The following is a 17,433-nucleotide window of genomic DNA, read 5'->3' on the forward strand; positions in this document are numbered from 1 at the left end:
TTTGCAAGCACCGTTGGGTGGCAGGCAATGCTATTTAGCCCAGCCCAGGACTGCTACGTGGATGGAGGCCTTGTCGTGACCCAGACATACCCTCCATTTCACCCCTCTAAACCACTTCATCTGCTCCCTCATCTGCCTGCAAGAATAGTAGCCCAGTAGTGGAAAACCCCAGAAATTATTCCTTCCCTGTCAAACGTACTCCCACTCCAGTAAATTCCAGTGCCCCTTCCTTGGGCAGTCTGAAGCCCCCTACCTGGGGACTGAGCTGGAGTGTCCTGATCCAGACTTTCCCGCCGTCCACAGTTAATCTTCACACACACACACACAAAAGAAGTAACTATGCTGGTAGAGTTTGCGTACACAAATCTGGAACTAACTAGGCCCAGAATGCCCACTAGCCACCCGCTCTGCTTTTCTCCCAGCGGTGTAACACTTGCCTAGGTACAAGGCAACCTGTGCAGTTGCCTACAGCTGGGGATATGAAATTATCATTAAAATGCTTATCATTGCAGAAGAAAAATTTTAAAATGAAGAAGAAAACAGCTTTAAGGGTCCGTCTGTAGGAAACTGAATGATTTTCATTTACTCTGCGAGATAGTGACACAGACGTAACAGAGACCAGAGAAATCCCAGTAAAAAAGCATAAAGCATTCTCAAGAGATACTCCAAAATTAAAGATTATCTTCTACTTTGTATGGGAGGATACTATTTGAAAATCAACTTGTATTCTCTCTGTATCCATACCCCATTGGAGAGGCACAAGAATATTATGTTGTGAGAGTGTGGAATATGGGGCCAAATTAGCAGAAGTTGAACTACAACCTGTTTGTTATTTAGCACATTTCATAATCTCTCCAAGACTCAGCTACATCACCTGTAAAATGGATGTAAGATGGGACCTATCCTATGGGCATGCACAGATAGCATGAACCAGTCCATGCAGTGCACAGTGCTGCCCCCCCAGATGGAATGATGATAGTTATTATTATTTGTTTCCACCAGGTGTAGAACATCTTGTGAAGTCGCTGACCCATGGGCATTATTCTTGGACTTCGTAGTTTATTGTTCTTTGCAGTTATCTTGTTTTTATTTTTACTTTTTTCCCCAGATACCCCAGATGTCCAAATATACTATACCCTAGATGGCAGCAAACCTGAATTTCTAAAGAAAACAGGTTATGGTGAAAATAACACATTGAAGTATACAAAACCTATTACTCTGCCTGATGGAAAAATACAAGTGAAGGCTGTTGCCGTCTCTAAGTAAGTGAAGGATGTGGTGATTGAGTTATATGTAGCTCATTGATGTGTTGTTCCAGTTCTTCCTGTGAGAATCAGTACTACATTAGAAGAGCACTAACAGTTATTTTTCATTTCAGAATATATGTGCGACTTTTGTCTTTTTATTTTTTAAAATATTTTATTCACTTGAAAGGCAGAGGTTGCAGAGAGGGACAGAAGACAGAGAGAGGGAAAGAGAGATATTCCATCTATTGAATCACCCCTTAAATTGCTGCAATGGCTGGAGCTGGACCAGTCTGAAGCCAGGAGCATGAAGTTTTATCCAGGTGTCCCACGTGGGAACGGGACCCAAGCACTTGGGCTGTCTTCCTGCTGCTCCCCCAGGTGCATTAGCAGGGAGCTGATTTGGAAGTGGAGGAGCTGAAATTCAAATTGGTGCCCACATGGGATACTGGCATTGCAAGTAGCAGTTAAACCTTTTATAACACTACACCGACCCCTGTTACTCAGGTTCTTGACAGAGGGCTGAAAGATGGCTGTGCTTTGGCCCAATTGAAAATGGGCCAACATGCCTTGGGCCTCACGTGATAGCGTAGTGGCTAACGTCCTCACTTCGAATGCGCTGGGATCCCATATGGGCACTAGTTCTAATCCTGGAAGCTCCACTTCCCATCCAGCTCCCTGCTTGTAGCCTGGCAAAGCAGTCGAGGACAACCCAAAACCTTGGGACCCTGCACCCACGTGGGAGATCTGGAGGAAGTTCCTGGCTCCTGACTCTGGATTGGCACAGCATCAGCCGTTGGGCTCAATTGGGGAGTGAATCATTGGACGGAAGATCTTCTTCTCTGTCTCTCCTCCTCTCTGTATATCTGACTTTGCAATAAAAATAAATAAATCTTTAAAAAAGAAAAGACATGCCTTGTATTTGAAAAGCTTGTGCCTGGGCAAGAAATGGCTTCCACTCTTTCACGTTCTTTCCCCAGAGGTTCCCAGCTCACACTTTGCAAAGTCCAGGAATAGTTTGGGCTGCCACAGCTGGGGCGAGAGCATGCCAGCAGTGCCTCATATGTATAGCCAGGGACACTGCTGAACTTCTTCCAGTGCACAAGTCAGCCTGCACAAGAAAGAACTTTCAAAAAATTGTATATTGATTTCTCCAATTTAAATTATGAATTTAAAAGCTAAAGGGTTTCATAAACTCAGCTTGATTATTTGGTGCCTTTTCTTTGAATCTCTATGTAATGCAGATTTTTTTTTCTGAAATGCTTTCCAGAGACTGTAGACAGAGTGGGGTGGTAACAAAGGTGTTTCAGGTAGACCATGAGCCACCAACTACGGCCTCTTCTGAAGAAAACACTGAAGATGTTCTCAGAGTTTCTTCAACACAGGCAAGTAACAAATGCAAGACATCTGGATGGACATCCTCTTCTTGGTTCCTCTTTCCCACTGGGCGTATTTTCTAGAACTGAAGTTCATATTAGCCATCGCACCCCCTCTGCGTGGCTGTGCAGTCAGTCTCTCCTCCAGCTGAAGATTTGGGTTCCTGCCTAGTGTCACTGTCTTCAGCAACCCTCCGTTGCAGGTGGTCCCATCCTTCCACTCCTTCTGCCCTTGTTTTTCTTCCTTGGCTTTGTCCATGACCTTCACTCTCGTGAAAAACTGTGTATCGAGCTCCATTCCTGCTCCATCCAGGCCTTCTGCTTTGAGCCTGTGATCACGTGGGTTCTCCTCTGTCTTCCCATTCTGCACAACCTGTAGAGTGGCTTCCATGCCCTCCTCGGTGCCTTTTCATGGGACAGGTGGGAGAGCGTGATGAGTGGGACCAACACAGTGTGTTCAGGCATGGAGTGGCTCTAATGGCAGCCCAGAGGTGCTCAGCAGGTGTTTAAATTTGAAGCAGGTGTAAAAGGTAAAGTTCTTGGCTGAGACAGTTGTTCAAATAGGAGAGTGTCTAAGGACTGCAGGTGGACAGGTGGTGTGCAGAACCACCTCTTGGTCTGTCCTCACCTTGCCCCTGGAGCTAGTGGTCCTACGGTTTCCTCAGAACTCCCTGGAAGGCGCAACATGTGTGCCTCCTGCCTGCATCTTGGCTGCTTGACCTGGCGGGGTATACCTAGCAGATGTGCCACTAAGCAGCCATCCACCTGCAAAGCTATGAGGCAGGAGTCACTGAAAAACTGCTCTAGATCCTTTCAAGTAGAAAATGAATGGCACGACACTACCTCTTATCATGTAACTTCTAATATTCCCATTTCAAGTGTACAGGATCAAGTGATTGTTAGGCAATGTCTTCATTCCTAGGAGCTAAGAAATGGGTATGTTGGATCAAAACTAAAGAAGAAATACAAGAGCACGGAAAACAAATCTAGTTGGAGTGTGAACTTTAGAAAGGTCCCAGGTAAGTCACAAGAGGGCAGAGAGGTTTCAGTTTCTGAACCCACCAAACAGGTTCACTGCATGTATGTTGGACCAAGGAAGCAGGCTGTAATTTGCATGTTACTGCTGTCTTGGCCAATAGCGTAAGACCACAAGAGCTAAGCAAATCACTTAATAGTCAGATTTGTTGAATCATGCAGTGCGTGAGGGAGACTGTATGCCAAGGAATTAGGGGCAGCTTACCAAGTAAAAGAAAACGTGGGAGTTGTGGAAATTCCAAATAAAAGCAGAGTTTGGATAGGGTCAAAGCAAAGCGAGGCTGTGTATGAGAAGAGGATCAATATCAGGTGTAGACTAAAGGAGACCCCATACCCCCTGCCCCACTGCTCCCTTGGAGCCCACAGACAAATACATAAACAGTTTCGTTCGGAAGCCCTTCCTGGAGCGCTGAGCCTGGGCTGTAACAGAAGCTGCTGCTGTAATCTGGTTCTTACTGAAATCATCACCAGCAACGTAATTTCTGATCACCAGTGTTGGAGAGAGCCAGGTTTCCTAGCTGGAGAGCCGTTGTCACTCAAAGGGTGATGTAACTTGGAGTGAGTGCCCACCAGAGTTTGCAGAGGTACTCAAGCCAATCCCAGCACCTAACCTCAGGAATTCTGATGGAAGTTAGAATGTGGAATTCTTTTTTTAAATTTATTTATTTATTTATTTATTTATTTATTTATTTTTATTACAAAGTCAGATTTACAGGGAGGAGGAGAGATAGAGAGGAAGATCTTCCGTCCAATGATTCACTCCCCAAGTGAGCACAATGGCTGATGCTGTGCCAATCCAGAGCCAGGAACCAGGAACTTCCTCCAGATCTCCCACGTGGGTGCAGGGTCCCAAGGTTTTGGGTTGTCCTCGACTGCTTTGCCAGGCCACAAGCCGGGAGCTGGATGGGAAGTGGAGCTTCCAGGATTAGAACTGGCGCCCATATGGGATCCCGGCGTATTCAAGGCAAGGACTTTATCCACTAGGCCACGGTGCTGGGCCCAAGAATGTGGGATTCTTGTTCTGTTTTGTTTGCATTTGTAATACATCCGCTAGTGATTCCAACCAGCAGGCCTGGGTAAGATGCACAGTTGCCAGTCCCACAGTAAGGAGTGTGGATTCTCTTCTGTCAGTAAAGGCTGTATTAGGAGAATGAGCTCTGATCACACTCATTAAAAGGTTTCCTCTCTGGCTCCTGGGACATTTCACAGCTTCCCTGTGTCCCTGGGAGGAATGTTTGTTGCTAACCTGCACTTGGATTTTGTCTGTTTTCCCAGTCTGATGCGGGATGTGGTAGCATCCAATAGGGAAGAGATTATCCTGCCTGGGCTTATTTTTACTTTCTGGGTTCCAATTCCCTGAACAGTGGGAGAGGCTATTTATTTATTTATTTTCTAAGATTTATTTTTTTAAAGTTAGATTTTTTAGAGAAAAGGAGAAACAGACAGAATGATCTTGCATCCACTGGTTTGTTCCCTAAATGGCCACAATGGCCATTGCAGATCCTGAGCCAATCTGAAACCAGGATCCAGGAGCTTCTTTCAGGTCTCCCACATGGGTACAAGGTCCCAAGGCTTTGGACCATCCTCCACTGTTTCCCCAAGCCATAAGTAGGGAGCTGGATGGGAAATGAAGCAGCTGGCACAAGAATTGGTGCCCATATGGGATCCTGGCACTGGCAAGGGGAGGATTAACCAGTTCAGCCATCATGCTAGCCCCAGGAAGGGCTCTTATTATTATTCCTTCTGAGGAAAGAAAGTGCTGACTGTAATCCCTTACTAAAGCTGTCAGACCAGGAAGTCGTAGGAGGACATGAACGGTGACCTAAATGCTCACAAACTATGTTTCCATGTAATCACAGACCTTGGGGTGGATGAAAGAACAGACCCAAAAGTTCTGAGAGCTCTCAGCTTCTCCAAGAGCCCACCAGAAGTTCCAGCTTGCCGCAAGGGATCAGGGTTCAGCCCCGTCCCTCGCCAGTTCCAGGTAACGTCACAGCAAGACCTTCAGGACACTGAATTATATCCCGTGTGTTTCATGCTGCCAACGAACCACTTCAAGGCAGTGTATCTGTCCCAGCCTTTGGCTCCTGGACTAGGGCCTGGGCATGCCAAGGAGGTTGTAGGTAAAAGACCTCAGCAAAAGTGATTTCAGGGAGGGCAAAGTGAGGATGCTGTGGATCGGGCGTGGTGTGCCTTGGTGCGGGGGGCTTGGGGTAGGATCATCCTGAGCTCCAGGCTTCAGACAGCATGATGCATTGCAATCACCCTGAGCCACTCCCAGGATCCACCTTAGGCACGCTGACTTCATTGTTGGGATGTGGGATGTGGGAATGGGTTTGGCTTTGTCTTAATAAGTCACTTGTGGATTTATTGAAACAAATTTATTAAGTGATCTTCCATCTGCTCTCCCAGTGCTTTTGTTGAACATGAAGCCCAGGCCAGAGACCCACAGATCATAAGGCCTGCTTACCAACTTGCTGCACAAAGGGCAACAGTTCCTATAGGGGAGCACTGCCCTGCCCCGGCTTCTGCAGAGACTGATTTTTCTTCTGCTTACCAAATGGACTAATGAGCAGTAAGGAGTCCACACCAGTCTGGCCCGAATAAATGCATTACAGACAAAATGTGGAAGAGTGAGTTGCATATGGCAAAACTCAAGAGCTGTTTCTTTGAAAGTCTTACCTGTAATGTCTAGAGATAGTTATTTTCTTTGCGCATGAATAGTTTGGACACTCTACCCACTTGGTTGTTTTAAGAGTTACTATTTCCAAGGGGAAGATTCCAAGACTCAGAATCCCAAGAGACTAAGAACAGAAGGGACAAAGAATTTGGAGAATCTGACTAGAGTTCCGAAAGCTAAGGAGACCAGAAAAGGGCTATGACACTTCTTCCTTCTGTTTTTTTTTCCCTCGTTTTGGTAATATAGTCTTATTCTGAATCATATGTTAACAAAGAACAGAATTAACATATGGAGAAGTTGTTACATCAGCAGTCTCCAGGGAGATCAGATATCTGTGAGCAGGTGTCTGGCTGCCAAGTATACCTTCAGGTATCATGTAGCAAGTAAACTTGTGATGCAGTGCATATAGCGGACAAATGACAGCTGGCACTTGATGTTAGTTAGCATGAGAGATCAAGCATCATGCATTCTCCGACCATGTGGGAATCCTCATTCAGCTTAAAGGGTCAGTCCACTCAGCTCCAGCCAACCACTGCCAATGCCAACTGCAGGCTGAGAGTTGCCACAGCTGCTGAATTTTCATGAAAAATAACCACAGAAACCTACACCTTTATGTGTAGTAGCCTCATTAAAATGTCAATGAGTTATCGGGGCCTGGTGTATATGGACCAGTGAAACCCAATGGAAGACTGCACTTGGCCAGTGGACCACCACTTTGTGACTTCAGTTCTAGGATGTGTTAGGTGTGACACAAAAACAATGAAAGATCTCCATTTCCTGCAGAACAAATCTAAAGTCCTAAACACAGAACACAGGCAGTTGATATTAGAAGACTGTGAGGGTCAGGCAGGCCAACTTCAACACCTGTACTGGTAACATGAACCTAAGCAAGTGACTCAAGCTTTCTGAGACACAGTGAGGGTTATATTCTACACACCTCTTGGTATGGTACACTAAGATAGACACACTAACGTTTCTCCCAAATTCATGCCAAAAATCAGAGTGAAAAGAATCCTAAGAAAACTGTCGAAAGCAAAGAAATCAATTGAAAGGATATCATGTGAGTTAAGTGACCTATTATCTTTTTAAAAATGTGAAAAATCATGAAAAATAGAATGAGGAACTGCTCCAGAACAAAGGTGACAAAAGGGACCTGATGACTATTAGTCAACTTTTTTGTTTCTACAATATACCCGAGGAAACTAATGCATGAATGGAGGAGAGGGTTCTTTTGCTCAGTTTTGGGGGTTCAGGTCAGATCAGGTAGCCCCTCTGGTGAGGCACCTGATGATGGGACAGATGGCAGTAGCAAAGCCTGGGCCAAGGACAGATCAGATGCGGAGTTAGGAAGCAGAGAGAGCTGGCCCAGCTCGGGCTTTCATCAGAATTATCTTCGGCGACACATCCCCTGTGACCCAGGGATCTTTCTGCCTCCCACACACCCTCATTGGATTCAGTTCCTACTCTCTCAGGATCTTCTGCATAAGTTCTGGAGCCAAACTGTGTTCAAAACCACAGCAGTGATTACATGTAAAATGTGCTGTCGATGTTCTCACAGGTCAGTTTCCTAGAAAGAGAGAATCTGAGAAATCCTAAAATATGGGTGACTCGATGTTAAATTCATGTATCTTTTATGGCTACTGTAAACTCTCGTGTTTAAAGGAATATAAGATTATGGATAGTACTTTATGTAATTATTTTTAGATTTAGATATTGGAGTAATAATGACTTTTGACCTTCCCCATTACAAAATTAATGGGGTGAAAGGTAGATATTAAACTTCAGGCATTAAGGTGAATTTTTACTGGGTTCAAACATCCCACAGCCTTTGCCACAGCTGCATTGCCTATCTACATCTGTATTCTTAATTCTAGTCACCAGCTTTTGCACACATACCTGGCCAGAAGAGTTTGACAAGCACGGAGATCATGAGAATTCAAAGAGAGACGGACTTTCTTAAGTAAGTATCAATTTCTCTTTGCTGTGTCTCAGATCCTTCCATTACCTGTGGTCAGAGAGACTTTAAAGACGATATTTTTACAGTGCATTTGCCAAGCATGACTTTTTAAATTGAGCTTTTCCAGCTTTTTTAAAAAACTTTTTTTAAAAAGGAGATTTATTGGAAAATCAGATTTACAGAGAGAAGGAGATAAAGAGAAAAAAATCTTCCATCTCCTGATTCATTCCCCAAATGGCCACAGTGGCCAGAGCTGAGTCAACCCAAAGCTAGGAGCCAGGAGCTTCTTCTGGGTCTCCCAAACAAATGCAGGGTCCCAAGACTTTGGGCCATCCTCTACTGCTTTCCCAGGCCACGAGCAGGAACCTGGAAGAGAAGTGGAGCAGCTGGTATATGAACTGGCACCCATGTGGGATCCTGGTGTGTGACATTAGCCATTAGGTTGCCATGCCAACTCACCTTTACAGCTTTTAAAGGTTTACATTACATAAAATAAATTGCATGTGTTTGGAGCATTGAATTGATATGCATGTAATCATGAAATTATTCCCACAACCAGGAAGCTGAACAAGCTCATCCCCTTCAGAAGGCCCGCTTTGTCCCTTTTTGGGAGCCTTCTTTTTCACGCCCTCCATCCCATGTTTCTCTCTTGTCACAATACCTTAACTGTGTATTTCATTTTATATATAATCTCAAGTGATTCAATATCTGTTCTTTTCTTTGCCAGGATTCTCAGTGTAATATTTTGAGATTCAGCTATTTCTTTTTGTCTGTTGTATGATAGTTCACTGTATGAACACACCAAAATTTGCTTATCTACTCTCTTATTCATGGGCATGTGTGGTTTCCAGTTTGAGGCTGTTGCACTGATTTGGATATGTATATGTAAGTCCTATACAGATATGCTTTCATTTCCTTTGAAGTGGAATGGATAGGTCCTGTGATAGATGCAAGCCTGTTCTACTTTTAAGGAACTGTCCAGCTGTTTTTGCAAGGCGACTATAGCGTTTTATGCTCTCCCATGAGTAGTCAGTAGTGTGTGTAGTCTTGTGAGATTACAGTGTTGTCTCACTGTGGCTTGAATTTGCATGGCCTTCCTGATGAATTATTTGAGCATCTTTTTGTGTGTTATTTAGCATCTTTTATTTTAAATATTTATTTATTTATGTATCATTCAGACTTACAGGAAGAAAGGAAGTTACACACTCACACACACATGTGCATAGAAAGAGATTTTTCCATCCACTGGTTTACTCCCAAAATGAATGCAACACCCAGGTCTGGAGCCATGAGCTGCTTCTGGGTCTCCCACATGGGTGCAGGATCCCAAGGCTATGGGCCGTCCTTGACTGCTTTCCCAGGCTGCAAACAGGGAACTGGATGGGAAGTAAAGAAGCCAGGACACAAATCAGCACCTATATCGGATACCAGTATGTGTGAATTAAGGATTTAGTCACTAGGCTATCATGCCGGGCCCTAGCTCTTGCATTGTTAAAAAGGATTTATTTCTTCTACTTGAAATTCAGAGTTATATGGAGGGAGTAAAAGAGACCCGGAGAGAGAAAAATCTTCCATCTACTGGTCCAGCCCTGAAATGGCCACAATAACCAGAGTAAGACCAGTCTGAAGCTTGGAGCCAGGAGTTGCCTCTTGGTCTCCCACATGAGTGCAAGGGCCCAAGGTCTTGGACCATCCTCTGCTGCTTTCCCAGGCAATGAGCAGGGAGCTGGATTGGAAGTGGAACAGCCAGGAATAAAACCAAGGCTCATGTGGGGGTGCTGGCCCCACAGGTGAAGGATTAGCATGCTGTGCCACCATGCAAGACCTTGCTTTTACCTTTTCAATAAAACATGACCAATCATTTCTACACTCTAGCTAGGGTATTATAAGTCACTGGAGTCTAACCAATGTACTAGTTCGTTTTTTCCACTTAGGCTGGTATAAATGTGGCCTTCCCAGCCTCGTGGGTGAGTCCTGGGCTGGGTTGAGGAGGCCTTCTCAGCCTCATGGATGAGTCCCAAGGCTTGTTTTCTCTGACCCACTTTCACAAATGGTCTCTCCCATTTCCGGCCCTGCCTGGCAGTGCCCAGGCCTGAGGGGGATGCCTGGACCGTCCTGCAGCTCTTCTCTGGCGTTCTGTCCTCAATACTCCACCTGCTGGGAAGTCTGGGATGCCGGCTGCCTGCCTTCAGCTCAGACAAGAGCAGCGATGCCAGGCAGGTCACCCCAAGCATCACTGAGCAGGCTTTCACGGCTTTGAGGTTAGGAAGGGGGAAGCTGTTGCTGACCAGGCACGAGCTGTGGTGAACCAGTGATAGCATGCTCTAGTGAGGAAGAACTGGATATGGTGAAGAGTCTGGGAAGTGCACTGCACTGTACTGACTGACAATGGCTGGGAGGCCATGGGGAGGACAAGTCGAGAGAGGGTCCGGTGTCCGAGGGCCATGAGGAGGACTGAGTGAGCAAGGACCTGGTATCCGAGGTCCATATAGGGGATGGAGTGAGCGAGTGCCTAGTGTCTGAGGGCCGTGGTGGGGGGATGGAGCAAGCGAGGGTCCAGTGTCCGAGGCTCATGGCGCCTAGAAGCAAGTCAGGTCAGGAAGTTACAGGATGATGGGCTGGAAAGTTACTGTAGTCACACTGTACCCTCACCCCAAGAATTCTGTTACTCTCAATGGAAGCCAGCACCCAGTTAAATAGCTGGGGCGAAATTATGAAATCCAGCTCACACAAGGTCTTGGAGCTCACCAGGCAGGGGAAGAGAAACATAGGGCTGAACACATGCCAGCCCGGAGTGCCAGGCAGGGGAGCTGCCACTCAGCGTGGGCTCAGTGACCTGGCCAGAGGTCAGAAAGTCTTAATGTAAACCTTCCTGACATTCCCAGGGCTCACCCTCCAACCTAACACATCCAACGAGATGCCGCCTCTCTGAGAAGTGTGGTGGAAGCTGCTGACAGACTGCCCTTGACAGTCAGGGAGTGATCCTGGCCTGGTCTACAGGTACAGGACCCAGAGGCTCAGCCCCAAGGCTACACCGTGTTGATGTCATGCAGCAGCCACTGGGAGTGGTTTCGCTTTGTCTCAAGAACTGTTTGATCACGTTTCAGTGTCCACCAGCCTTCTCAGGCACTGAGAATACAGCCAACCAGGAACTGTCTCATTGTAGGTGTGCCCACTGCCTGGCCCCCCGCCCACCTGATCCCTTTGCTCGTTTCTGTCAAGAATGTGGCTCTCCTGTCCCACCCATATTGGGCTGTCGTCTCCCACCCCCAGAAGGAGCCCAGGTGAGCAACAGACATCTTAAAAACATCATGCGGCGGCTTCTCTGATAACCGATTGTAGCAGTTACCACAGCGCCAGGTACCCAGGAACCACAGCCAGGACTCCTGGATGAAGGTGTTCCTGCCGGATCCGGATCCATCTCTTCCTATTTAGATTCCCAGTTCACAGTGGAGACATTTGCAATTCTGTTTCCATTGTGTATCCCTGCACTCGCAGGGCTCAAAGAGTGAAATCTTTTAATTTTAGGAGAATACAAGAACGAAGAATTGTTTCCTGCCTATTTGGTTTTGGGTGTAATGAGAAAACATGTTCTAGAAATAATTGGAGAGAAGTACTAATTACTGTGTATCTTCATATGTTTTTTTTTAAATTTTATTATTATTATTGGAAAGCTGGATATACAGAGAGAAGGAGAGACAGAGGAAGATCTTCCATCTGATGTTTCACTCCCCAAGTGAGCCGCAATGGGCCGGTGCTGCGCCGATCTGATGCCGGGAACCAGGAACCTCTTCCTGGTCTCCCACATGGGTGCAGGGTCCCAAAGCTTTGGGCCGTCCTCGACTGCCTTCCCAGGCCACAAGCAGGAAGCTGGATGGGAAGAGGATCTGCCGGGATTAGAATCAGCACCCGTATGGGATCCCAGCGCGTTCAAGGCGAAGACTTTAGCCGCTAGGCCACGCTGCCGGGCCCTTCATATGTTTTTATATCTCTGAGATGGACCATTCTGTCTAAAGAAGCTATAGATTGGCTAATTCCGTTTAAGTATAAGCTTGCGCTGATTTGTGTGTATCTGATGATTGAGTTTGTCTTACCACTGATTTTAGTATTTATCTTACCAAAAATGGAAAGCTCACTACAGTGTATTCATTATTGTAAAAGGACTTGAAATATGGGGTTGTTTTGGGGTGGAATTTATTTTATTAAAACAATTTACAAAGGGATCTGTGATGTTAAGTGAAAGCTGGTTTTACCAAAATAATCAATAAGAAAAATATTCAAATATGGCGAGTTCTCAATTTTGGTGTCAGTCATGCTGAACTCCTGTGCTTTGCAGAGATAGCCTCTTGAGGAGTCCCACCAGCAGCCAGTAAGCAGCTTCCCGGCAAGTCTCGGCAGGCTCCTGGGGGGGGGGGGTTCTACACCAGTATCACCAGTCTGGGGCATTGTTCGGCAACAGATTTTACTCTTTATAGAAATAAAATGAGCTAATTGTTTGAAAAGTTGTCCTTACAGAAGCAGGTTGAATCTTCGTATCCTGAAATCTACCCACAGCTTCTGTTTTTACATCCCGAGACAGACTTGGCCTTTTCCTCTCTGCAGATGGGCTTGTGTGCCGAGTGCGGAAGCCTGGTGCCCATGAACACTCCCATCTGTGTGGTGTGCGAGGCTCCCCTGACACCGCAGCTACGGCCACAGGCCAGCCTCCACTTGAAGGTAAAGAAGTATCATTCTGTAAAAACACTAGTGGAATACCTAGAAATTAACATCTAACAATTAGGTCTTTCTGCAACCAAAAGAGTGGGCTAACTGTTGATAAAACAATATTTTGTGAACGAAATCCATTCTAACATTTGGGAAGGGCGTACCGCCCAACCAAAGGTTTAGCTTTCCAATAGTAAGAGATCTGTGTCAGAATGTATTTCCTGAACAAATTGCTATGTATTCTGCCCTGTAAGAATCTGTTGGAATAAATCAGAATTCCCAGCAACGCCAAGATTTTCACAGTTAACCTGAGCCAGTAACTGGAGTGCTGGGGTTGGATGATTTTTAAAGAGGGCTTGGCAAAAGCCCCCCGGTGTAGCCCATGGGCCGTGGCTGACACTGAGGGTCCGCGTGGGGTCGTCAGTTGAAGCACATGTACCACCAGTATGGGATGCCAGCCCTGGGGGGATCTTGGTGACTGTGGTGGGGTGAGCATCTGTGATTTCTGTGCAATTTTATTTGAACCTAAACCTACTCTGAAAAAATAAAATGTGTTAATTAATTAGAAGTTTTTAAAAGGGTGTTTTGCAAGAAAGATCTGGGAGTAGGTCAGGTTTGGATTGGGAGGAGCTGCAGCTTGTTGAGTTTGATAAGTAAGAAATTTAAAAAAAAGTTTTTTCAGTATTGTACCTACAACCCTCAGATCCTGGTCTGGAAAGTTGAACTTAGCGTTTATACCCTTTCCCACACAGTCTTTCCACTCCTTCCATTTTCAAGTGAGGAACTACATAACAAACTTAAGTCCATGGTTAACACCAATTCCCCCGGAGGAAAGAACCAGGCTGCTTGTATACACCTACTAGAAAAACCTCTGCTGGTCCTGCGTCTTTCTGTTTCCTGTTTAAACTACAAAAGCAACAGCCTTCTGACCCTGAAGTTTCCCACACTGGAAAATAAACAAGCCCGCACCTAATGAACATAAAATTTTCCATGTGTCCTCCCAAAACTGCATGAATACTTTAAGTGTGTCTGTTTGGAGTCGTAATTCTTTCAAAACTGTGTTCGTGTGTCTGACACTGGATTGTGGTCATTACTAAGCTGATTGGGTATTCAGGGTTGGGTGCTGTGATAGGGTGCTTTGCACGGTTATGGAGTGTGTGTTTCTGTTTCTGTTGTGTCCAGGAGAAAGCGGTCTGCCATAGTTGTGGCACGGGCAATCCCGCTCACCTGAGATACTGCGTCACGTGTGAGGAGGTCCTGCCTTCGTCACGAGAGGTAGGTGGACTGCGTGGCCCAGTCCTGTGTCTCTAGTGGTCACTAAATGTTTGATAACATTTCTGTTACTGACCCATAGAAATACAATCCATAGGAGAGAGACCACAAAAAGCTGCTTATGGTAAACTGAAAGTAATGTTTCTCTGTGTGGAGAGGACTTTATACACTCAGCCTTAACTTTGAAAGGATGCAGTAAAATTGTACCATTTTTTAGAGCTTTACTTGGAGGCCAGTAGAGCCTTCAGGGCCCATCATAGCTCTTGTTGAGGCAGGTACATCTTTGTTGATTGTGTGCACCTGCTGCTTTTTGAAATCAAGAACCTGGGAGCCACTCATTTCTTAGGTTGATTGTTGAAATGATGAAACAGGAGCACATGCTGTTGAAGTATGGGGATTGGATTTGGTTTAGATGATCTGTTTTATGTGTATGCAATGTGCCCGATAAACTTTAAAATGACTTCGTATTGACTCATGCCTTTGCCTAACAGTGCCAAGAAGAAGTTGGTTTTGTTTGTTTGTTTGTTTTTACTAGATGGCTTAAAAGGAAAGCAGGCACTTCTTTCTAGAATTTACTGTTGGAGAGGTTGCTCAGGTGAATGCGTCGTGTGTGCCATGTGGCTCATGTCAACTGGGAGAGTTCTAGTTTCCTAGCTCTGCTGAAATAAAGGGCTGACAACAGAAGCCTTTCGCCTCTGTGCTGGTGGCCTCTATTCTGAAATCAGGGTAATTGCAGTGCCATGCTTGCTCCGTAGGTACTGGGGTAGGAACTGGCAGCCCCATCTGTTCTGGCTGTTGGTAACCTCATTCTGTCCCAGGCTTTGAGGGACATCCCTCCCGGCTCTGCCTTGGCCTTCACTCCAGATGCTCCTGTGTCTTCACATCACCTTCCTTGCAGCTGTGTCCACTTCTGTGTCCAGATGTCCCTTTTATCAGGACGTCAGTCACACCGCCTCAGGATCCACACCTAGGACCACATTTTAACTTGATGACCTCTGTAAAGACCCTATTTGCAAATAAGAGCACCTTATAAGGTACTGATGGTTAGTGAAGGCTTTAATGGGTCTCTTTTGAGGGAGGCACAATTCAACCCATGCAAAGGTTGTGGACAAGATACTCTTTAAGGTTGTTCTAATCACTGACAGTCGAAGACCAGTGGAGTTCAAAAAACTATTTTTGGGGGATGGGGGGCAGTGTTGCAGCATAGCAGGTAAAGCCACCATCTGTGATGCTGACATCCCCTCTTAACAGTGGTTCAAGTCCTGGCTGCTTCACATCCCATCCAGCTCCTTGATACTGCACCTGGGAAAACAGATAATGGCCCAAGTGCTTGGGTTTCTGAACTCATGTGGGAAACCTGAAGGAAGCTCCTGGTTTCTGGCCACTTGGGGAGTGAATCACCAGACGCAAGATCTTTCTCTCTGTATCTCTTTCTCTCTGTATATCTGCCTTTCCAACAAAAAAATAAAATAAATTTAAAAAAATTTTGTAAGTTTATGTGAAAGGCAGAAGGGAAGAAGGAGAGAAGGAGGGGAGGGAGGGAGAAAGAGAGACAGAGAACTCCATCCACTGGCTGTAACAGCCAGGTCTGGGCCAGGCCAAAACCAGGCGCCAGAAACTCCATTCTCCAGGCGCCAGAAACTCCAGGCGCCAAAAACTCCAGGCACTGTGCCATAATTCCCAGATACATTAGCAGATCAGAAGTAGAGTATGGGGACCTGAACCTGAACCCTGATACAAGATGCTGACCTTGCAAGTGGCAGCCTAAACCCGCTGCCCCACCAGTCCCTGTCTGATTCTTCTTAGACTCAGATTCAGCTCATTTTATTCTAGGATTTCTGGTTGCTTGTAGTTCTCCTGAAATCAGGCATAGATTATTATTTCCAGCCACAACAAAACAAACACGGCCCTGCTAAACAATCCTTAGAGAACAGCAACAGAACTCACAGATATCACAGTTGAACAGTCACAGTGCTGGGCTTCAAGCTCGAATCCCACAAACTAAGACAGAAATCTTGGTCTCAGTCATTTAGTCTCCAACCAGATGTTTTTGACTGAGCTTCTTTGAGTGTTCTGGGGTCTGTAAGAGATGTCAGCCCCCCCCCCCAGGATTTGAGGGTCCCTCTGTGTCTGTCTTTTCTCGGTGTCTCCCTAGCTCTTCAGCCACCAAGCCTAGCTGCAACTGTCACGTCTCTAGGCTGGAAATACTGCCTTTGGTCCCTTCCTTCCAGGGTACCATGCAGATCATGGGTAGCTGGAAACCACAGGGAGCGGGACACATTTGTGCAACTCCCATCCTTCTTTCCATGTACGTCCCCACATGGCATGAGCAGATTTTTAGTTGTGTTCTCCATGGGTGTGATTGTTATTTCCAGAAGGAAAAAAGATATGCCTGTATAGTCTCTTAAGTAGCTAGCTTCCAGAACTTCCTATGTGTTCCTTTTTCAGAACTGAGATTTAAAACTTAGCAACAAGCTGTAATCAGAAAGCTCATGTATTCCTGAGTCAAATCACAGTTAAAGTTGAGAGCAATCTTTTGTTGATGGTTGTTTGAACATCTGTGTAGTCATGTGAGTCCAGACTTGCAGTCAGTCTCCCATCATGAACTTGCCCTCTGTGATTTTCTAAGATACCAAAGAGAGAGACCGTGAGATTCAGAGAACATAAATGGAGAAAACAGCAGCCACTGTGGGATTAGGCTTCGGATGGTCTTGCTAAGAGATTTTAGTAAATTGCCAAGCATTCTGGATTTCTTTCACAAATGTTAAAAATAATCTAGATGGATTTTATTAACTGTCAGTGGTGGCATTTTCTGAGTCTTATTCATCCATATGATGGATGTCTATGGGTCTCATCAGTAAAACTGTTACAGTCACAATTGCAAAACTGGCTGTGTTTTAAAAATTGTGCGTCTCCATGTGAGTGGTATATCAGAGTTTAGATGTTAGAATTTAGATGTTATAATGAAGGTACTATAGCAATAACAGTGCTTGGTCCATCTGATAGGTTTGTGTCTTGTCTTTGTTTGGCAGCATTAATACGATGCGGTAAGGTAACTTTTCTTTCTTTAAAGCAATGTTATATATTAGTAGTCCACTTGAATAGTAGCTGCATTTTGAGAAAGGGTCTGAAGACAAATTCAGATTGGCAATTTTGTTTGCCATT

The 17,433-nt window shown here is 45.5% G+C and overlaps 1 protein-coding gene across 1 annotated transcript in view; it reads left to right on the plus strand.

The window, feature by feature from the left end:
* Window positions 1-17,433, plus strand: part of DZANK1 (double zinc ribbon and ankyrin repeat domains 1) — a 39,596-nt gene that overhangs the window by 5,180 nt on the left and 16,983 nt on the right. Inside the window, exons 3-10 of the mRNA XM_058679491.1 lie at window positions 1,109-1,262; window positions 2,515-2,629; window positions 3,543-3,639; window positions 5,515-5,639; window positions 8,210-8,295; window positions 11,459-11,576; window positions 12,895-13,008; window positions 14,179-14,271. Coding sequence (XP_058535474.1) covers window positions 1,109-1,262; window positions 2,515-2,629; window positions 3,543-3,639; window positions 5,515-5,639; window positions 8,210-8,295; window positions 11,459-11,576; window positions 12,895-13,008; window positions 14,179-14,271 — 902 coding nt within the window. The remainder of the gene's footprint in view (window positions 1-1,108; window positions 1,263-2,514; window positions 2,630-3,542; window positions 3,640-5,514; window positions 5,640-8,209; window positions 8,296-11,458; window positions 11,577-12,894; window positions 13,009-14,178; window positions 14,272-17,433) is intronic.

This window comes from Ochotona princeps, chromosome 22, assembly GCF_030435755.1.
Source record: "Ochotona princeps isolate mOchPri1 chromosome 22, mOchPri1.hap1, whole genome shotgun sequence".
NCBI classification, from domain to species: domain Eukaryota; kingdom Metazoa; phylum Chordata; class Mammalia; order Lagomorpha; family Ochotonidae; genus Ochotona; species Ochotona princeps.